General features: G+C 40.4%; 1 protein-coding gene across 4 annotated transcripts in view; it reads left to right on the forward strand.

The window, feature by feature from the left end:
- The first annotated feature begins 2,140 nt into the window (after window positions 1-2,140).
- LOC133416798 (glutamate receptor ionotropic, kainate 2) overlaps window positions 2,141-23,820 on the forward strand; it is an 83,241-nt gene continuing 61,561 nt past the window's right edge. For 3 of the 4 annotated variants that reach the window (XM_061704003.1, XM_061704004.1, XM_061704005.1), the window contains exon 1: window positions 2,230-2,353. In XM_061704003.1, coding sequence (XP_061559987.1) covers window positions 2,230-2,353 — 124 coding nt within the window. Of the gene's footprint in view, window positions 2,163-2,229; window positions 2,354-23,820 lie in introns of those variants that run through there. The other variant, XM_061704006.1, reaches the window with a different exon arrangement.

The following is a 23,820-nucleotide window of genomic DNA, read 5'->3' on the forward strand; positions in this document are numbered from 1 at the left end:
TATGGTTTTTAAAGTTTACTGACTGCAATGCCCTCGCTTTTGGGAAAGGAGAGTCACAGTCACCGATGCACATTTTAGGCGTTTACTTAACGTCAGGAGAACAATTACCTTAAACAAAGTTGGGACACTCAAAGCTGCTGTTGACCACAGTTCACGCCGTGACACTCACACGCAGACTCACCATAGCTTCGCAACCTTCCTCCAGCTCAAATGCCACCCCACATACTACAGTATGTACAATTTATGTTAACATTAAATTGGAATTTTGATTAATTTTTTTTAAACTTCATTCAGTTTTGCAATGTAACTGTGTAATTTATTAATTTAATTAAAATATAAGGTAGCACTGAGTTTGTTACAAATCCTTATTTTCTTCACTTGTGTAGATATCTTGAATCTATATACTCTTCATGGTTTTCTTGTCAACTAATGATTACTATTGTGATACTGCTTAAATATTGATTTAATATCCTATCATGAGATCCCCACGTCATGGATACTTAGTCTTGATGATTGAAACATTACGTTACAGACTGGCCATTCGTCCCTCAGTTACAATGATAGGTTTTGGTCTTCTGCTTCCACTGATTTATTGGGGTGAAATACAACCCCAATCTTGAAGCTGGCTCGTAGAGGTCCATCGACCCATTGGGAGATGTTCATTGTGGGTGGATGCTAATAAGGTGCGGGTAGTGTTAAATCAATAACACGTAGGCCCACGCTAGAACTTCAGATATGTATCTTTGTGCGACATCCGGTGGATACGGCCTGTTTGTAGTTGTTAATCAGAGCGATAATCCTACTCACCACCTGCATGGATACAGCTATTGTTTCCTGAAATATAAACAATAATGTCTCATACTTAAAAACTGTGTGTGTGTGTGTGTGTTATGATGAGTAGTTTTATTTTAGTTAAGTGTTTAGCTTCTTTTTACACTTGTAGGACGTTTCATAAGGTCACAATGTTTTTTTTTGTTTTTGTTTTTTAAGGAACCACCGCACCCACGGAAAAACAACCAATCAGAGACAGAATCTGTAACTGACAAGATGTCAATCATTCTTGTGCATTCACGGGCACGCCAATGGCGGGCACGCTTAGAGTGGGCACCTCCCCGTGGCCTCGCGCTGACCTGTTACGCTAGGCTTCAGGAGCTTTGCTAAAACGATGTCAGAATATTAGCAACAAAAAGAAGGAATTGGAAAGATACCGAGACAAAACCAAAGCGGAATTAGCAGAGATTTCTGCTTGACAGGTAAGTTTATCACTTCTTTTTTATTTTATTTTATTTTTTTCATCAGATGTACATTAAAAAAAAATAATTAAGTGTTAAAAACGAGGTTTTCGTGTGACACACTTTGGGATCACTGCTCGCACATGTTCTCCTGAGAGTGGCAGGTGAGCAGTGTCGGGTAAACGAAGAGTCGTGCCCACGCGAGAAAATGCAAAGTCAAGACAGGAAGACCCGAGCTGAGATTCGAACCCTGAACTTCTGAACTTTTGGGATAGGCAGTCCATTTCTAATTATACCAAAGGTCGCTCAAAGATGATCATGCATTTCCCAGCACTCCATCGCTCGTCATCCACCCTCTCTCTCCCCCCCCCCCCCCCCTCTCTCTCTCTCTCTCTCTCTCTCTCTCTCTCTCTCTCTCTCGCTCTCCCCCGCCCCCCCCCCCTCCACTAACCTTGGCACCACGTCACAGGCTGCGCAGCAGTGCAGTAGAACGGCAGCGCATGCAACCCACAGTGCCTGCCTCATCGGAGGAGAGGGGGGGCTGCACATCGCCGCCGTGTCCTCTGCTTGGCGCTCGCCATCCCCGCTCCCGCATCTCCTCACCTCTGCAAGCCCGTGCTCGGGCTCCCTTCTCCCACTAACGCTCACGCACACCACCACCCACCCACCCCCACCCCAACCCCCCCTCGACATGGATGTCCTGTCGTCCCTCGACCCGAAGGATTGTCGCGCGTTGGTGCAGTGAACAAGACGAGGACCATGCCGGGACTGCTAATGGATTTTGGGAGAGCGCGAGTGACCATGCCGTGATCTTCACACGGCCGTCTACAGAAAAAGAGAAGAAGAAAAAAGAATAATAATAATAACACCGCGACGTAAATCGGAAGGAAGGCAGCTCGAACCCACGCGCCGGCGGGATTAAAGACCACGGTGCATTTGGTTTTTTTGTTTGTTTGTTTTTTTTTTTTTTTGCTTGTTTGTTTTTTTCGCAAACAACATGAAGATTACCTCCCGTCCGCTGATGATAAGCAGTGTCGTTGTCAGGTCCAAGCTCAGCCTCATTCCGCTTCTGCTGCTCTTTCTCGGTCACTCTCGCGGGATGCCGCACGTTCTAAGATTCGGTAAGATTGCATTTCTTTTTTCTTTTTGTTTTTTTTTTTACACTTGCTTTGTAAACACAATGTGCGTGTGGTGGGTGGTCCACATTGAAATGACATTGAGGGGGGGAAAATCAAAAACCGGATTTGTTGGGACTCCAATTTCCCCACACTCAGAGTTGGCAAAGCCCTGTTGCTGCTCCTTTACTTTCTATTGCAATACTCTTATACAGTACTAATATATATATATATATATATATATATATATATATATATATGTATATATATGTATATATATGTATATATATATATATACATATATAGAATGTTTCGAACAGCAAACTTGTTTTAATGGCATAATGGTTAGTGGTTTGCATGTCTGCCTCACATTTCTGAGGTACTGGGTTCGAGTCTTTTTCGTATGTTCTCCCCGTGCTTATGTGGGTTTTCCTCCGGGTACTCTGGCTTTCCTCCCACTTTCCCAAAACATGCAATTTTGGTTAACTGAAGACACTAAATTGTGCACAGGTGTGAATGTGAGTGTGAATGGTTGTTTGTATGTGGCCTGCAATTGACCAGTGACCAGTCCACGGTGTGCCCTGCCTCTCAGCAAAGTCAGCTGGGATAAGCTCCAACTCAAACCTGAGCCTAATAATGACAAGGCGTACAGCAAATGGATGGATGGACCTTTGGGGGGAAAAAAAAAAAAAAAAAAAAGAATCACCATATTACGATTTAAAATATTAAGAAAAAAAGCCGCACAGGAGCCAACAAAGACATCACTGGCGTATTTTGTCACACACTAAGTGGTCATTTCTTCACTCTGACATGCCAACACGTCCTCTGCAGTAAATGTTTGTGTGTAAACAAGAATCCCAGGTGCGCATCTACACAATCAATGGGCTTGGCACACACTAACCCCCCCCCCGGCCCCCCCCTTAACCCCACTCTACTACTTAATGTTATTGGCATCGACATCCCTTTCGAGCTAATTGGCTAAATTGGAAGGTGTTGTAAAAGTGCCACACTCAAAAGTAATCACATGGTGCATCTGTATGGAAGAGTTCTATATTTAATGCAGATCAGCAGTTGTGCTGTTTAGTCTCACAGCATCAGCATTTGCAATTTGCTTCTTGGTAGCGCACTCTATTTGGTGGAAGGAGCGCTTTTAAAGAGTGACAAGGGTGACAGTCGGTGTCGACGAGCGTTGACAACACGTCCTTGCGATCCCCCTTCACCTTGGGGGTCCTATTTGAAAGTCAGGCGACGTCTGCACCAGCCGCCGCTATGACAACGAGCTGTGTAGTGCACCCTCGCCCTGATGAGCGACTTCCAAGTATTGCACGTCCTGCGAGGACAGAGGCCGGGATGTCTGCTGCGCCGTAATTCCCTGCCGCTACGGGAACATCTATGAGAAAGTTTCCATAAATTTCTGATTATCTTTGGCAGCAAGCACATTTGAATAAGATCCAAGTTAGACCACACATTCTGCCTTTACAAAGATGTAATAATTGCTCGTATCTTTGGTAACCAATCAAAAAGCATGTGAAATATCTCCATATACCGAATCAAATGTTTAGATTTTATTCATAAATTGATAATGATACTTGTGAAATTATCCCGTGCTGAAATTGCGTAACATGAAATATTACAAATCAACACGTATTATGAAGTTTACTATTCAATATTACAGTATGGGCATCTTGGTGGCTGAGTTTAATTTCATTTAATTGAACGTATTATTTACTAACTACATAAAGTGTGTTCTTTGTTCCTCTATCTGTGCCAGCAGCATATAGTGACAGGCAGAACAATTAAGTGTTCTTCCTCGAGATGCAGAAGACAATTAACCTTGGCATCCACCTGTTGCCCTTCATACCGTACTGTGATAGCTTTGTGTTCAATTAAACAGGCCCAGATTTCTCACTCAGTAAGTCCATTTGTGAGTAAATTGAGATGATCCCATCATTAAATCTCAGCTTGGGCCTTCCTCTGTGGAATGCCCATGTCCTCCTGCGCTTGCGTGGGTTCTCTACTACTTTCCCAAAACACGCACGTTAATTGAAACCTCTGAATTCTCTGTCGGTTTGTGGGTTGGTTTTGTCTGTACGTGTTCTGCGATTGGATGACGACTAGTACAGGGGTATGCGTCGCCTCTCACTCAAAGTGAGCAGGGATAGGCTTCGGGCGGCAGCTTAACTGCAACCTTAATGAGGACAAGCGGTACAGAAAATGGATAAATCACCATATCGCTGCAGTCCAATTAAAAACATGACATGCTGGTTTTCTTCATGAATTGATTAGGGGTGTTTATTTAGTTACCTGCAGAGCAGTTGAGTGAAAGCATTTATTTCTTCAAATGCATTTTTTTTCATAATAATATTTTAAAGCTATTACTAACTATAACATCTATACACTTATACTGTATGTTCAACAATGCAACATGTATTATGCATTGCAATATTTTATATTACACTATGTCTTCTAACACATTCCTTCTCCCTCCAGGAGGGCGCACTCTCAATTCCAGATTTTATTCCAAGTCCACAGTTTTTTCCGTTGAGCTTTTTGGAGCTAAATGTCAGCTTTACAGATACCTGCTCTGCATGTGTTGTGTTTGTGATTAAAAATGCTGACAACATTGTTTTTTTTGTCCATGATCGTCAGCCATATTTTGCAGGAAAAACATGTAAAAGACGAATATATATATATATATATATATATATATATATATATATATATATATATATATATATATATATATATATATATATTTTATGTACAGTGGCAATTTTGTATATCACAATTTCTTAGTCTCTGACCGTGTCAATCAAAGCTGAGCATTATTATATTTTTAAAGGCAATAGAGTACAATGCAGTTCTTGTAGTGAAATGGGTTTATTAGCATGTCCAGGTGTACCTAATGGTGTGACCGGTGTGTGTAATTACAACAGATAAGATCTACTCTGGCTTTTGTCGCCCTCTGCATTTTGATGAGTTGCATGCGGGCCGTGTGCAGGCTGCATCAGACAGGCATCAGAGTCAATATTCACGGCAGATAAGAGGTGATTCGTGTCACCAAGACATTTTGCTGCAGGATAAATCTGATAATCGTTTCCCTCCACGGCCCTCTTCTGGTGCCAGACCGTAAAACCTGCTAAAAAATGTCAGTCTGACGCCTGTGAGACGCTTTTTTTCCCCAGCACCCTGGACAGAGACTTTGCTTCCTGGCAGCGGGGCAATAAAGCTGCTGTAGAACATTCTTATTTGTTGAATTTGGTGGCTCCATTCAAATCTTGCAGTTTTAACTGTTTTTAAAGGACTCATTGAAATGCTGAGATGGGACATTTGGAAGACATGCTCTTTTGTAACTTTTTTCAAATCATTGCAATGGTTGGGCCGATTTTTTTCTTGATTTGCAAGCAGAAATTTGGGATGCGAGTGTTGGCAGTGAACTCAACTCAGCTCACTTCACAACAAGCATCAGCTTTAACAGAGAGTGAACAATTCATCAGAAAAAGACTTCAAGCTGTTAAATGCCACTCCTAGTTGAAGTTGACTGTCAAACTAAACATAAAACAACGAGTATTATTACATATTGTCTTTAAGCGATTATTACACATTGTGTATTTTTATAACAACCATGTTACTTTGCTTTTAAGTCAGCCACCTTAAATGCTAAGACATAATGGGAAACGCCACTCACAGGCTAGCATCTTTACGGCTGTGTTCTAACACTTTAAGCAACGGATATTTGAACACAAACGGTCCAGCAACACATGTAGACAGTCAATACAACAATACTCACAGGCATGTATTCTTTATCCTATGTGAAAAACGATGACTGCATATAATTATATAATTACTGCAGCTTACTGGGTCACTTACATATATATATATATATATATATATATATATATATATATTCGCATGTTGTGCGAACTTTTTAATTCTCTGAATTCTATTTATCATCATGTTATCATTTTATGTTTTTATAAAGTACAATATTATAGATTGCTATTTTCCTTAATAAGAAATGCATTACAAAAAAAGGTGTTTCTCTGGGGTGAGGCTGAAATTGCATTTTCATTCATTTCAATGGAGATGAATGATTTTAAATACAAATGTTTTGAGTTATGAGCGTAGTCACTGATCAAAATAAATGTGTATCTGAAGGCACCACTGTATGTGATCATGATGATAATAGCAATGATTATGTAAGTATCATATCATCATCATATTATTACACTTCAAAGTTGAACACAAATCATCACAGGGTGGTGGCCAACTTCAAGTTTGTTTGGATTCCTAAAAATTTTTCCCCATTTCTAAGGAAAGAAAAAAAAAATAACATTGGAACTGTCATACATGTGTAAATATAATTTAACCATTTTTATAGTAAAACCAAAAAAATAAAATAAAATCCTAAATCAGTAATTTAAATGGGGTAATGCAAAGGTGATTCGCATCATTGTCTTCGTTTTCAGTTTTACTTTAACTGTCACCCAAGTGTAGAACGAAATTAACAACACTTAAATATGTTAGCAAACATAAAGACAAACAAAACAATCTCCCGTTGCCAACAATTGATGTTTGCGTCTTACGGCGTTGAATCTGAGTCCGCTTGCAATATTCTGTTGTATATTGTTCTTCTCTTTTCACATTCTTCTTAACACCCCTTGTTGCCCTATTTTGGAATACATGTTACAAAAAAGGCTGAAACTAGGCTAGATCCACATTGTGACCTTGAACAAAATAATCACTATAGAAAATGGGTAATAATCAACTCTCGATACGGCTCTGAGGATTTCCAATTACACGCATTTTCCCCTGCTAATACTGCCACGAGTCATTTCTGAACAACATTTTGGATTACAAAAAAAAAAAAAAAAAAAAAAGACGCTAGTGATTTTTTTTTTGATTGTTTTTTTTTTTAACAACCACTTAAGGCAGGGGTGGGCAATTCATTTTCCAAAGGGAACATGTGAGAAACTAACGGTTGTCGTGAGCCACACCATGCTGACCTCAATTGTGTTCGACATGAATTTAATGCCGCTATAAAAATCAATAAATTGTGTTGTTTTAATAAATACTTGTGTAAATATAGTACTCCATAAATTGTTAAAATTTGGTAATTAAGATTTTCAACAAAATGATAAGTAGTACAACATTACATATACTGTACACCTTCATATTTTACAGTAATCCCACCAGTAGTGACAAAAACACAGGTAGTTAATGTCCCTCTCGAAATGTTTATAATTGCCGATATAAATAGTTTAAACCAATATTGCACGACAAGCTATGATTCCAAAACAATTTATTATCATTTAAACCTCAATTTACAACATTACCCTTAAAAGTAAATGTCTCACAGATTATTCGATTTGGAAAAAAAATGCACCTAAACTGGGCATGTACATGAAACTCTCTTGTTACTTCTTCCCCTTCCAAGGCTAAACTTTGCTCGTCCCCAACAAAAAGCTTCATTCAATTCGAGCTGTGTCCCTTCAACATACTGTATTTCCTTGGCACCAAGATGCTACATGATGTCGCCAAAGCCCTGTGTAAGAGAAAATGTGCAACAATGAATTGATTAAACGACAACTAATCCATTATCACATGAATCAACTAAATTCATAATGGATTAATCGATAAAATAATCGATAGATTAATCCAATTAAAATAATCGTTAGTTGCAGCACGATAAAATAATCTAGAATGCTGAACATTACAAAAATTTTTGTTGGAAGGCTGGAACGGATTAATGTAATTGCCGTTCATTTCAATGGGTAAAGATGATTTGAGATACAAATATTTTAACTTCACGGAACAAACTGAACTCGTATCTCAAGGCAACACTGCTCTTGCTTGCTTGTAATGCCCACACCCATGCTCAACAAAATAAAAGCACCACTTATTTTTAACAACTTCCCAGGGCTGACCAGAGATTATGAACGCGCCGAATGTGGATTGCGGGCCTTACCTTGCCTGAATGACTGAAATATGTAGGGCTGGGGAAAAAAAATACTGAATAAATCAGCTAAGTCGACTTCAAAACTAGGTCGACACAAAATTTTCTGCCTTGAAGCTCCGCCAAGACCCCTCAAGAAAAGTTCTTCTCAGAACATGTTTGCGCCACCGGAACACAGGTTTCACAAGGACATTTATTGCAGACGGACACAGCGTTGGGCCAATGATAAACTTTGCCAAAAATGCCAAAGGAGCGTCTTTAAGTGTTTTTTGTTTAAAGATACTGTTAGATGTGTAATGTACATATACTGTAACACGATATGTATTAGTGAGCTGAATGGTAGTTAGCGATTTTTGACCTAAAATGGTAATCACGCTTGCTTACCGTTTAGCATTTAGCAGTTTGCTGTCTCAAATTCTGTACACATTTACATCCACTCTGAACCAACATATGCATTTTAAGGATTGAAGTCCGTCCCTCATAAATGAGAATAAAATGTATGTTAGTAGAAAAAATATTTGATCAATAACCAATAGGAGAATCACTTCTGAAAAGATTCAATAGTGACAGCTGTACAAATATGGTGCGGGGTCTGCTAAACGGTTAAGACAAAAACAAAATGATGTGTTTTTTTTGTTTGTTTGCATACAGTGCTGTCTTTCCTACAGACTAGAATAGATGACAGCTACGGGTTGGGGTCATCACATAAGGAAACTGTAGCAAGAGTCACGAGAGCATCATTGGTGCTTTTCCAGTGCATCTCCTGTCCTGCGGGATATGCTGAGTCAGCAGATAATCCCAGCTGCTCCTGCAGAAAGGCGTCCGAATTGAGGAGGTCAGCTCCCCTAGGGCTGTCTGTTTCCTTCCGGTGCCCACTTGTGTTCTGCCAAGACAGGCGACCCCCACGTGGTGCCTGTAGTATTGTTCTCCTGTCAGACGGTCGTCCTTACAAACGCACGCGTGCGTGTTGTTAACATGAAACAAAGCAGTGGCCTTTTGTGTTAGTTTTTGTTGCGGTGGCCTAACCTTGTAGCACAAAATGCTTGACGATCTTTTATAGTCATCAGCTGAAGATACATGCATTTTTACAGGAACTGCTGCAGCTTTTTACACGATGCAATAAAACACACTTGTGCCTTTATATCCTGCTCACTGGTGCCTACGGAGGGCACTAAATGGGATGTTGTAGTCATGGCTACGGCAAGGACGTCTCTGAGCCGCTCAAGTAAATATTTAGCCATTTCCTTTCCGCTTCCCACCCAAGAGGAAGACACTGGAAAATGTCCACTTTGAATAACGCTGAAAGAATGGAAATTAGGAAGCGCCGTCACAACCGTTCGCTTATTATGGGCTCGTAAGAGTGAAATGAGGTGGAAATGCAGCAAGGAGTGGCGCCATGCGGCATCTTACTGGTAGGCAAAAAAAAGAAAAGAGCTCATTTATTCATTCACATAAGCAAATGAGTCACAGTGGAAGATGTGATCTAATTTCACTTAGAGTCATGCAAACTTGTTATTCATAAAATTCCTCTGGAAGATAAGAAAAAGACGGAAAGTCAACACTGAGATGAGATGACTTTCTTTTTATTCCAACGACCAAAAGAGGTGCAGGGCCTGGAGGCAGACTGATAGCATCATCTTCAAACACTAGTCCAAGCACATTTCGCTTGCCGATTCCCTGCCTATGTTTATGTTTTCACCGTGCCACCTTGTGTGGGAATTACTGTGTTAAACCAAAAACTCTGAAATTAAATCAGTTTGTACAACACAAACTGCTTCTGACAAATGCAGGCTTTCCACTGCGAAGTACTGGCTTGGTTATGCTGACCTTGGTTTGGAGCAGTCGCTTTTGCACTTCAAAATACAGTGAACCTCTGTTAATTCCAAAACACAGAGAAACCACGTACAATTTGTTTTTTGCTGTTTTACCCCTTCCACGTGCTTTAAACATGTAAATTAATTAAACCCCACTGTTAACGTACTTGAACAAAAAAATAAAATAAATCGCATGTCTGTGAGCGTGCATGTACCTTTAAGAGGCGGGGCCTGGTGAGACAGTCAATATGCATCATTGTGGTTGCCATCAACAAAGTGAAGTGACGCACTATATAAAAATGGCCTTTGCGCTTTGCCTCGGTTTGGGGCGAAATAGTACAGCGGGAAACCTTCAAAACAGTGCCACGTTAAACTCCTCAATCAGAAGGTGAGAGGCTACAAACAACGAGGAGAACGAGGGGATGGCATGTGTCCTCATGTTGGCTCTTATAGGGAGGAGAGTTTTATTCAAGAGGGCAGCAAAAATAAATAAAAATAAATAAAGGGAACCATGCAGAGAAGTGGAGACTGTGGAGTGTAATACTGCAGTTTCCAGAGCTGAGGCACAGCAACCAGGGTAAACTAATGTTAGCATACAGAACGATAGCCAGACCAGAAGTGAGGTCCAGAGCCATACTGTGTGTGCTGCTCCAATTGTGTCAGTGTTAAATAATAGCATAATAGTAGGTGCATGCACTTCGTGGGGGATTTTATACAATGTACTTTTTATTTTTAGCATTTTGACAATGTTATGCACTGTGTTTCTATCTGTGACTGAAGAAATTATCAAGTTTTGGACCTGGGGGGCAACAGCACCGTGGCCATCTGAAGTTCAGGGTTCAAGTTTTCCAGCTTTCTCCCACATTCCAAAAACATGCATGTTGGATAGATAAAATGGACTTTGGGGTTATCATAGTTTGCCAGCATGTTTTCTTTTTTTTTTTTTGCCATTTCTTGCCATTAAAGGTAGAGTATGCAGTTAACTGCTAGCAAGATTTGAATGCAGCTTCAAAGAAACCACACCTCACTAATGCGTCTGCATCACAGCTACATTGCTAGGATGACTTATTTATGCCGGAATATTGCCAAATAGAAAATGTTACCAGGTTTTTGTTTTTTTGAAATGTGCAATCAATTGAAAACATAAGAGGTGATCAACTTACCTGATGGCATGGAGAGAACGATGGTTTTCCAAGCACAACGATATGCAGCCATCGGCATGTAGGATACCACCATTATACACAGTATGTTTACCCTTGATTTGTTTCGAGAACTGTCCAATTCCAAGAAACGATGATATCTCCATTGCGGGAGTCTGCAGTGTCTCCCCACCAGGCTCCGTGAGCGGCAATGTGCGTGGGCAAATGATTGACATCTGATTGACATCTGTTTGCTTACACCTTCTGTCGCTACAGTCTCTGATTGGCTATTCTTGTCGCGCCATGACCAGTTGGAAAATAATAATTCAAATTAAATTAGAGGCATAAAAAAAAAAGGCAAGTTCATTTTGATAAAATTGTACTGTCAGGCCATACAGTTTTAACATGAATGACAATATTATTAATTTATTTTTTTAAAAGTGCAAATTCGACCTTTAAGGTAAGAACCCTGGCAGACCAGGTATGACATATATTACAGTAGTACCTTGACTTACAAGTTAAATTTGTTTCCATGACCAAGATTGTAAATCAATTTACTCACATATCAAAAAAAATTTTTCATTGGAATTAATTGAAATTCCAGTCACCCACAAAACATTACTATTTTTTTTATGTTTTGGATTTAATAAAATAGCACTATATTGTATAACAACATAATAATAAACAGTTTTTATAATAATTGCTTTATGTACTGTCCTAGTGGTTTGTTGTATGTGTGTCTTTAAGGGGCGTGACCTAGTTAAGAGCAATATTTAATCAGGTAGGCTGGTTATTTCAGTCTGCGTATCTGGTCCTTGTGAGTGTTTTCATTTAGAATTTCAGTTTTTGACTGTTTGTCCCGTTCAGTAACCGTCTGAACGTGCATCGGGGACCACTAATGGGAATGTGGCAACGGCAAACGAAACGACATGCTCGCTGTGTATTTTTATTTATGTCATTTCTTGCCTTAAAAGTATGATCGCCAGCTGAGCATGTCTGGAGAAATGCAATGTGGTTTTGTCAGTGGAAACGCATCAATAGCGAGCAGAGTCATGTCCAGCTGAGTCGGTAACATGCAGTTGAAAAGGAGGGGGGGGGGGGGGGGGGGGGGGCATCCCCTGGCCTCTGTGTGAAATTAAGGGTGTTCCGAGGACACGCAAAGGAAAGAAGAAGCAAATGGTAGGGCAGTAGTTGCAGTTAATTAACTCTGCTTTTTTTTGCTCTCTGCCAGGCTGAATTATAACCATGGCGGAGTTTAGGATTGCAAGAATTAGAGATAACACCCGGCGCCCCGGCCGCGGCCCCGGCCCACTGCCAGCACATTCTCTGCAAATACATTTAAAGAGGCACAAAGCTGCTTAGAATATTCATGTGTCACTTGGCCCTGCGTGGCGTAGCTTATAGAAATATGAAACCATCTTCTCTCTGCTGGCAAATGATTTCCACGGTTTAAAAATATCTACTGTGGGTTTCAAGAACAAAGAGGAGATTGCGCTGACATTAGCATGCAGCAGCACACATGGACCTGAAGCGGCGGATATTATCTGGATGGATTTCTAAAATGTGTTTACCGTCTTTGAAGGTCTTTCCTCAAACGGTGCATTGACGACAGCTTCATGGTACAGACTTCCAAATGGGAATCATTACTAAGGACATTTTTCTACATTGTTTATATTCACGATTGGCATGCGGGCTTGGTTTTAACGGTCTAATCCAATCAAACCAACCCCCAAAGACGTTCATTTTTCCTAACCTTTCACTCGAGGTGGTCGCGACTCAAGCATTTCCCTGGATAATGGTGGGGTGAGGGGTTATGTATGCGATTGTTCTGAGAGAGCGCCCCTCGAGAGGAGCCCCTGCTTGCATTTCTCGCTTCCTCGCCCATCCAACTCGGCGCTGACTGAAGGTCAGAGCCCAGATCACTCACATGGAAGGAAATGGAGGACACGTGGATCTGTCCAGCGCCACGGTCCGACCCGGGGAAGATGAAGATGAGGAGAGAAATTTGATGTCATGCTGGGCTGAAAGGGAAAAAGGAAGCCAGAGGAGAATGTGTTCAGTGGGAGCAGACAGGACAGAATAAGGATAGTTTGGTATGCTGTGGTGCAGTCTCACATTGCTGTGTTATGAGTCACAAAAAAAATGCACAATAGGGTGCCTGACAAAAATGTTTAAAGAGCAAAGCAAATAATTGCAGATTCCTATTTCAAACCAAGGTTATGTATACATGTATATGGATACAGCTGACCATCCAAGGTGCTGGAAATTGTGCAATTAAACCTCGAGTGTTCACCTCTAAATTCGAGGAACAGTCGAGAGGCAAGCACAAACTCATTGCTGATTTGTTTCAGTTCAAGACCTCTGCCAAGGCAGAGCTCCTTTTACGTCGCCTATTTGTATGCCTTCCCTCCGCCCTAAATCACTGCTCTGTGTAAACTGCACTGTCACTGAATTCGGGGGACCAAGTAACTTTCTTTTTTTGACTTTAGGGGGATATTTTCCTCTCAACATTTTGGCGAACTCAGAATTGTACCAAGTTTGGGGCCTTCTGCTTTGGAGGGTCCACGTTTAGTAAAAGAAATACCCTTAAAAACAGCGAGAGACAAAATCCACTAAATCCAGCGTTTATATTTTATCATCCTCCCACATGCTTCTTTATATTGAATCATGGCACATTTGGCTGTCTCCACTTCCACTCAACTGTGAGATGTGAGGAATCGGAAGAAGAAGAAAAAAATCAATGTTTGTATTGCTAAGAGGAATTAATGAAAAAAAACACTGGCAGCCGCGGCGAGTTAACGGCGCCAAGTCCCGGATGGCGCCGCTTGTGTGCATCTATCACAGGTTACCATCTGTGAGAACGCGAACACGTTGAGGAACTCGCGAGCGTGAGAGATTGGATTAAAAACCATGTTGTGGGTTTGCCCTGAGCTGCAGCAACTTTGGTTTCTGATCTAGACATCATAATCGTTGTACAGAAGAACCCCAAAACACATTTGGATCAGCTAATTTCTTCTAATTTGATGTGACATGTATTATTACCACTGGCACCTTGCATGTGGTACATGTTCCATTTAGTAGGGATTTACCCGACTTAATCCACCTGTTAATATCATCACTATCACATTGCAATTTTAGGAACCATCAATGCTAGGGTTGCAAAAGGGTAGAGCATTTCCAGTAAATTTCCGTATAGTTTCTGTTAAATTTCCATTGAAAATTTAGCTGGAGAATTGTTAAAATATATCAATTTGGAAATTTTCCATTGGATTAATGACAATTAACATGGACTTGAGGGTATGTTGATGGAAAGGTTGTTTGTCTATATGTGCCCTTCGATTTGCTGGCAACCAAACCAGTGTTTACCCCGCCTCTCGCCCAAAGTCAGCTGGGATAGGCTCCAGCACACTCGCGACCCAAGTAAGGATTATTCTACAGAGAATGGATGGCTCGCTCTGTGTGTGTTTTGCTAGTTGAAGTCGGCTGTAACAAGTTTTGGACAGAAAAATGCAAACATCATTGAGAGCCAGCACTCTGGTCCTGTGAGGACGCATTAGTTAAAGAAACAGTCTGATTGCTAATATAATGTAAGTTAGATCAGCCAGCACTACTGACACTGAAGACTCTGGGTAGAAATTAGATTGACACGGCAGCACATTGGACAAAAAAGAATAAATCTAACATACACGTAGTGGATGTAGTGCAGCCAAGAGAAACGCTACAAAATGAATAGAATACACTGTTGGGTATAAAGTAATACAGTACAATTTCATGGAACAAATAAGAATTGAGGAAGGTCAGTGCTTCTGATAGTTTAGTCCACTGGAGAAGAACGCCCGCCATTCATAGGTTTCTATTACTGGGATTTACAGAGAGGACAAATGGGACTTGTAGCTCCACACTGGTTCCACTGTGGTAATTAAACTTGTATGATGACTGCTTGAAAAAGGGGAAACAAACATGGCTTGACAATGGTTCATTGTGAACGCCGGTGATGGTGCTAATTGGCCGGCGGACTAAATATTTGCACTTCCTTTGTGGTTAATATACCTAAGAAATGACATTGATTGCCTCTCGTTGGAGACGTCACAGCAGCCCCCCGACGCCCCCCTCCCCGTATTGCTCAGAGGGCAGCCCCCGCAAGCTGAGGCAATAACGTGACTTCCAAGAAGCCAAGAAAACATAGCAAAGGGCATCATAAAAGAAAGCATCTAAGCTGCGGAAGTCAACTGATTGGCTAAAAAGACCTCACGCTCTGTTGTTATGAACTACGAGCGAGTTTCACCTTCATCTTTAGCCAGAATAAGAATGAAGAATGAAACGCAAACATGAAAACGCTAGCGGTTTGAATAGTGAACCAAGGACACAGGAGGAGCAACTATTCAGGCAGATTTACTTACGTCATCTTCTTTCAATCGATATCACGAGCTTTGTCCACCATTCACTATCCAATGTCAAGTAACTCCACGCAAGAATGTCCGCTGTTATAATCCGGTCTTTGAAGTAGCATTTTAAGATCCGTTTTAATCAATGCATTCAATGTAAAGAATTCTGTCTGCTGATAAAAGCAATTGAGAAAAAAATGGAATGCACTACTTGGTCGATTCAATCTCTGCTAATTTGAACACACAACAACGCAAGCAAATAACGTTAGCTATGCAAACTCCATCCACGCTAAGGCAAATCCTCCAGGCAGCGCTGCGTACAACACTGGCAAAAACAATAGTTCGGAACATTCAGGGAGAGATTCTCCCTTCCTTCCAAAAAACAATTGAAATTGTAAGATTTCAACATTTTACTTAATTTCTGAGTGAATTGTATGTACATTCTAAAATTCATGCATACGGAAAATGTAGTCAGTTGTGGAGGTGTACATGGCTGCAGGACCAAAGTCTGAGAATTTCAGTAACAAATGTGACACTTTCTAAAATATCTTTCTATTTAATCTTAACCAAGTGTGATGCTATTGCCGGCCAATTATTTTGTTCAATTTGCTAATTCTGCCCTTCCATCACCACGCTTGCGGTCTTATGTCAGACACGCGCTTGATTTGATTTTCCCATCTTGCGTGATCTGTTTCAGAATTCTAAGAAAACATGAAGAGGTTAAGCTTCCAAACGGCGGCCTTGACTGCTTGTCTTCCTTTTTCTTTTTTTTATATAAAGACTTAAAAGGCTCTACATTTCCCACTTAGAAGGGTGATAACCAATGTGAGACACATGAGCTCCAAAAATCTTTAATTTTCCACCAATTTCACTGTTTTCGTTTATCTTCCTTTTCCTTTTGGATTCGTTAGCCTCTGGGTTATTTCCCTCTATTAAATCAGTGCCTGTGACTCTTTCATTTCTGTTCGCCTTTGCTGCTGCAGATTGCCGCAATTGGCCTTTTGTTGTTGCGAAGAATGAGAAATGGACACACCTTTGCAGCAAAGCGAAGCTTATCGACTTGCACCTGTAGTCGTGTTTGTCGGGTATTGCGTGCAGCCTGCTCGGTGGCCTGATAATCACAGCAAGAAGGAACTCACAATTTCCTGCCCTGAGGCTGAGGCAGAAGTGTAGAGAAGTGTGTGTGTCCATGTGTGTATAGGTGCCTGTTCAGCTCTAATGGACCGTCCATTCAAGCTTTTAATTGAGTGTCTTTAATCTGCCTTCCACGGTCCCCTTTTGTGTCTATATTACTTTTTTTTCCTTTTTTTTTTTTACTTTCTTGTCAATTTTCCTTCATGCCTCCTACGCTCATCTTCCCCTCTCCCTCAATCTCGTCAAAATCATTTTTCTTTGGCGCGAGGGGATGGAATTTTTCTTGACAGCTTACTCACTTTGGCCATCACTTGTTGACACAGTGTGAAGGTGAGATTTTTCAGACTGTGTAAGTGAATGCCCGAAATCAAGACACATTGGACAGCGGTTTTGCAGCCCTCCGAGTGCCAAAATCTAGTTTTTTTGTGAGGAAGGCTATTTGGATAAGAGCTTAGCGGTGCAATGGTGAACTGATGTAAAGTGTTACGACTTTCAAGGCAATTGGACTAAAACTCAACGACAGTGGAAACTATAAGGTTGAACAGAAGTCATTCTCTAGTCAACTTTTGATTTGTTCAAATTTTTTGAAACTTTCGTCGGGTCCAGGGTTAAGATACGGCCACCATAAGCCCTTTATCATCTGTACGAGCAATATTATTTCCTGCCATACGAGTGTAAATAGAAACAGAATCAGAATCATCTTGACTGAAATTCGTCGCCAGTAGTTGGAGCCAGTCTAGTATGACAGCAAACAAGCCACGATGAGAAAATATACATTTAGGACATAAAAACTTGTTATTCATTTTGTGGTGCAAGCCGCTACTATGGAAACAGCTTGCTTTATTGTTTGCAAGCTTGCAGGTTTACTTTCCTTACATCTAAAGTCAATATTGGAACTGCCCCCTACTGTCCATCTTTTGATGTTGTTCATTCCTCCGTTGTTTCATTTTAAAGTGTCGAAAGATAACTTCCTAAAATGTACTTGTCTGTTCTCTGGCTCCTGGGGTGTTTTCTACATCCGCATTGTCTTTTTTTAAAATACATTTTTTTATCTGTCCTTCACTGTCCTTTGTCTGTGTGACTTGTTTTTCTCAGCTTCTGTGCTGGTACCTCACTTGTTTGTGCTCGCTGCCATTACCATTTGTCCCTACGTTTGTTGTTGCTACTGGTCTCCGCCTGCACTGTATTATACTGAGAGCTGTTTCTCATACACTGGTAACCTTATTCAGCTTCAATATGAACCACACAGCGCAGTAATAAACAAATTGCTTAGTCAATACCGCGCTGGAAGAGTCAATCTGAACTTTTCCTTTGTAAAGAGCATGCATAGATATTACCATTCATATTTTCATAGCAAAGTTATTTAAGCGTTAGGATGAACCCCTGTAAAATAGACATTATTTCCTCCCTCCCTTTTGCCAAAACCAGCTGTGAGCATTAAAGAGCTTCCTCCTGAATTAATTTGTGACCTCTTGGCTCTGCTGGTAGATAACATCTGCCTCTCGACAAGAAAGAAAGTATAATTTTACAGCCATTTGGTTCATTTTACAATGCAGAGCAGGACATGGACGTCTGATGAGCAGGGTACAGTGAAAATTTGAATAAAGTAAAAGGAGCAAAGAGGATAATAAGAGTGTCACTTAATTGCAATGTAAATGGATTTACACCTCTGCTACATAGTTGAACAACGGTAAAATGATAGATATATAGCTAGAGAGACGGATAGCTAGATAGATAGATAGATAGATAGATAGATAGATAGATAGATAGATAGATAGATAGATAGATAGATAGATAGATAGATAGATAGATAGATAGATAGATAGATAGATAGATAGATAGATAGATAGATAACTGACAAAATGACAAAGATGTTTTGTCTATTTAACTGACAACTGAAATAAAATGAATTGAAAGGAAATTTCAAAACCAAATCATTTTACAACTGATAGATTTATTCATAAACAACAAATAAAAAAAAATATATTTTTGTACAGCTGAACACAAAGAAAATTTTAAACATTGACGTTTCCATAAATATTCAGATGAAAATCTGAGTCCAGTTGCAGCAAGACAAAAACCTTTCAACACACAACACAATGGAGTCACCGCATAACACAACAATACCTGCAGAATCCTGCTATCTAACTTTCAGTTTGTTTTCAAACGTGAAGCTTAGCTGCGAGTCAACCATGCCATCTGTACATATCTTGTTGTTAGAGGTTCTATCTAGGGAAGCTGGAGCTCACCTCACATCACCGTAAATACTTCATAGTGCCCTGATGGCGTCATAACGGAGGGGACAGTGATCATCAAACCACCAAGATAAAGATTTTTTTTAAATAAGGAATGCAAACAGTGTTCTGAAGGATGGACTCCCTGCGCTCTCCGCTTGCACTGGATAATTAGCATATCGCTCTTGATTAAAAGCAAAGGCCGTGCTGTGAGGTTGCCATCTGTCACCTGCAGAGGCCATCAGGAAACATACTCTATTCAGAGGGGGACCACGAGTGTGTATGTGTGTGTGCGTGTTTGAACCATATGCGGCCATTTGATAAGACATGCAGTACCTGTACATAGGGCATTAAAAGAACGTGTGAACATTATTCTAACAGGATTTTCCATTCTTCGATGGATTGTGTGCCCCCAATTATATGATGTCCTGCTTTGCCATCTCACGACTGCAAATTTATGAGGATATGTACTTGAACTTTACAACCTGGAGGCTTCAGCAGTGGGAATTCTCCTTTTTATACATGGAATGTTACACTCCACAATAGCCGCCACTTCTCCCAGGTACTTCTCTTTCTCATGCACCGACTTTTCCAAATTCCACTCGCCTGCTCCATATTCAATCATCCCACACATTCTCCTTCACCGCACCTTTTGCCTCATTTCGTTGGCGATGGGGTCTTGCCCTTGATTTAGGATTTAGTTTTACTTCTTTTTGATATTCTGTGTTTGGACCTGCATATTTACTAAAACATTCTCAGCATGGTTTCACAGCCATTTCAATACTTTTTTTCGATTATTATTTTCTCTCCTTCCAAAGTACCAGTTATGGGTGCTGCAATATGCATACAATCAAGGGCTTGTATGGTGTTCCTTTGATTTTGCTGTGCAGGGAAACACAATATTTATTTGCACCCCATGCGCAGTTACAAAGATGAATAACGTTTGTGCAAGACAGGCATCAAGATGTTAAATCGCATGTTTGGTGCTAGAGTACAAAATATTTAATATTTAGTTTGCAGCAAAACACTCCACACGAATGCCAATGCAAACATGAATGGCGGCTGCGCCGAACCACAAGCCGGCATCGACTACAGGATCAAATCGGTGAAAAATAACAACGTCGAAACAAACAAAATATAACTAAACTGACACAGAGGAGTTACCTTCAACGACTGCAAAATAGTTAAAGTTGCAAAAAGTGTGTCTCCATCTGCAAAATGTCAATTTAAAGGCCACACAGTCTGGGCTCATAACAATAAACAAAGCTGTTATGAGCACATCACACGGTAAAATACAAAACATGAACAGAATATGAATTCCCAATTATCTAGTATTTTGGGCCAGCAAGGAAATACGACTCAATACTGCATGTGGGTGACGAGAATCACGATACACGGCGCTTGCCGAATGAGTTGATCATCCATTTTGCAGCGCATAATTTTAGAGTCACTTAAAGCTGTTGTCATTTGTGACTCCATGGCTTATACCCGAAAGCTAGATGTTGGCCTGGTGAAGTGGTATCAGGTGTTGAAGTATCGGAGAATTTTAGAAGTACCAATACTGTACAGACATACAGAATTGGTTCCAGAATAACACCTGGTGCTGGTATTTTTTATTAAAAAATTTTTAAATGAGCTGTTCTTTTTTTCAAGAACAAGTGTGTGTATATGTGTGTACTCTCCTTTGCGGTTTTATTATTCAGCGACATTCACAATCTGAGTGCAGTGAAGAGGTTGCAAGCGGACGAGAAGTCATTTGGGAGTCTGGCACGTGGGGGCCCGTAGAAGTGTACTTACAAGTTGACACAATTAGCACCAAAAGGGCTCCCTCCTTGACAAATTAGCACACAAAATGTCAGCTGGTAGTTTAGCGCAGCCACTGCGCGGCCTTGCAAATTAGCACATATTTAGCGGAGTTAGCTGGCACATTATTGAGAGCGGAGAGAACTCGCGCAAATGAGCACATCTGTTGCCGGCGCTCCCCGTGAATACATGTTGTACGATCACTGGTGCCTCTTGTTGGAATCGGGTCAGCTTGGCAGCGCATTTCTAATTGAAGTGTGCACACAGTCCTAATAGGAAATTGATGAGATGGGTGGTTTGGCAAAAAAAGTGAAGTTTGTTATGGCACCCCTGTGGGAAAAAGTAGGCAGTCTTGTATAAAGTACCCAAAATTCATACTTGGCTAAAAGTACATGCATCTTAACAAAATAATAACTTTGTTAGAATTAGTATCATGTAGATTATTACTTTAAGAATCTCGCTAATGCTGTGAGCGTTGGCACTTATTCCATAGCTCTGGACTTAAAAATGTCTACAGAAAACAAAACTCCCCCCAAAGTAGAGTCAGCAGTAACTAATAACTACTACTTATTAAACTACTAGCCTACATGTTCTGCAGCGTAATTGTCGCCTATATTGAAAGTTTGGATGTTTTAGTCATGACAATGACAATGAGTGAAAATAGTGAAGCTAAATCCATTTTAGTAGGCTTGTTTTGTTCAAGTGCATACAGATTAATTTCCTCCTGTCCACAGGTTTTGTCAGCTCATTGTTGTATTAATTTCATCGCATACCTTTGAAAAAGAGTTTGGGAAGATGATGAGGCACAGGCATTTACTTTTGTTATGTTCAAGGCGTTTTTTATGTTGGTGGTGTCGTGTGACCATGACGGACTTTGACGGGCACATGTGCCTGGCACCGTGTTGGTACCATTTTAATCAATGACACAGTAATAAGATGAGTAATATTTTAGTATATTAAATTAGCGATTGAACACCGTTTTGGGGTGCGGTTGTGTGATAGCAATATAAGGTATAATCCCAACTTGAACAAAGCGGTGTTTGGAAACTCAAGCAAGATGTCTTTTTTTTTTTTTTTTTCCTTCATTTCCCAAGAAGTTGTCGTTTTGAAGGTGGGGTGATTTTGCCCGACAGCGACAAATACATAAAATACTGCCACTTATATTATAGGAAGTACATTTGTTTGTCCACTCTGGCTATGCAGCAAATTTGGTCTGCAGTTCCGTCGCTGACGTACACACCAAGACATGACGGCGTATCGATTTTGGCAATGAAAAAGGGGCGTTCCCAATGCAATCGATTATTTACCGATTGCTCCAAAAAGGATTGATACTATTGGAAATGACTGCCAGTTTCATTTTCTTGAACAAAAAAAAAGATATAAAGCAAAGCCAACTTATTTACAGTACAGACAACTTGTTCGTGAAATATAGTTCATCTGAACGCTATAGGCTCATAAATAAAAGTCTTATAGTAGCTGGCATTTGCTGTACCTAAGAGTTAGAAGTGATTTTCTGATATTGCATGTATGTAAAAAGTCAATCTTTATTAAAGAGTAACACAGATGGTAAAGTATGGATACTTGCCAATTCTACATGAGTACAGTAACGAAGTATTAATTACTTCGTTACATTCCAAGACTGAATTGAAGTTCCATGGAACACCACAGGTGTGGGCTTTCAACTCTCCCCTTTTTCCCAGACTCACTTGTTTTGTGGCTGACAGCTCGGTTTAGGCTCAATCCTGCCCGCTGCGTGATTGTGTGTGCTCGCATGCGTCACTTCAAGTGTGTGAGTCAGCTGGAGGCTTAGCGGCCCCAAGTGTCAGGGGACAGTTGAGCTCGGTGTCAAAATGCTCGGGACTGACAGGAGGGATTGTGTTCTCTCTCCGACCATTTTGCTCACTTATCATAAAGCTGGACTGAGCCATGAAGGGAATATTTTAGCACTCGTTAGTGATGGTGATAACTGGAATACAATTCGTCCGGAGTACAAACTCAAGTCATAGTTTTATATGGAACTTGTTGCCATTTTGTATGTTTGTAATTAGAGTGGGAAATGGATTTTCTTGATCAACTGACGATGAAAAATTCGACGGTTTACAGTATACAATGGTACCTTGAGGAGTTTAATTTCTTCCTTTAACAAGATCGTAACAGGCACTTAACTCGAAAAAGTCAGAAATTGAGGCACTTGTGAGTCAGTGTGCCACTGTACTCACTTACTTTAATGCCCTCGCATGTGGGAAAGGAGAGCCACAGTCACCGTTGCACTTTCCTGCCGTTTTTTGAACGCCGGCAGAACGGTGAATACAATTTGCACGCTCGCACCGAAGCTGCTGTCAGCCACAGCTCACGCACAGACACCCACATCTTTGCAATTAGTTTTTTATGTTTGAATATGTTTACAATGTGTTTAAAAAGATGTGTTTACATACAAACATTTGTACATTCAAATGTGTTTATAAACTGTATGGGATGGTTAAAACTATTTTTTTTTAAGTCTGTAGTTGATCTCTCTTTTTATCTCACTTTTTATATCGTTCATTGTCAACTATTGGCTGGGTCTGGAACATATCCCCGCAGATAAAAGGGCTTTCCCTTTATTCTGCAGAATAAAGCCTCCCATTGGAGCTATTAGAGGAGATGTACAGTAGGCCATCGCTGACATCATGCTGTTCTTCTGTAGACATCAAATGCATTGACACTAATTCAACAGTATTGCACTCCATTTTGCTTCTTTTGCTTCAAAGCCTGATTAATCAATAACTTGCACGTATGAGACAGAATACTAAACGAATGAGCAATCGATTATTATCCCTGAAAAACGTAATTTAAAGACTTCCCTATCAGGTAGAGAGCTACACTAGCCTTAACTAATATTGAAACAAAAGATAAAATGGAAACTATGCTTAATATGTTTATGTCAAAACATGGAAAATGGTCACTGTTCAATTTGATATTTTATTAATTGTATTTCATTACCTTTCTGTGAAATATTATTTTGTTTG

This window comes from Phycodurus eques, chromosome 18 (genome assembly GCF_024500275.1).
Source record: "Phycodurus eques isolate BA_2022a chromosome 18, UOR_Pequ_1.1, whole genome shotgun sequence".
Taxonomy (NCBI): domain Eukaryota; kingdom Metazoa; phylum Chordata; class Actinopteri; order Syngnathiformes; family Syngnathidae; genus Phycodurus; species Phycodurus eques.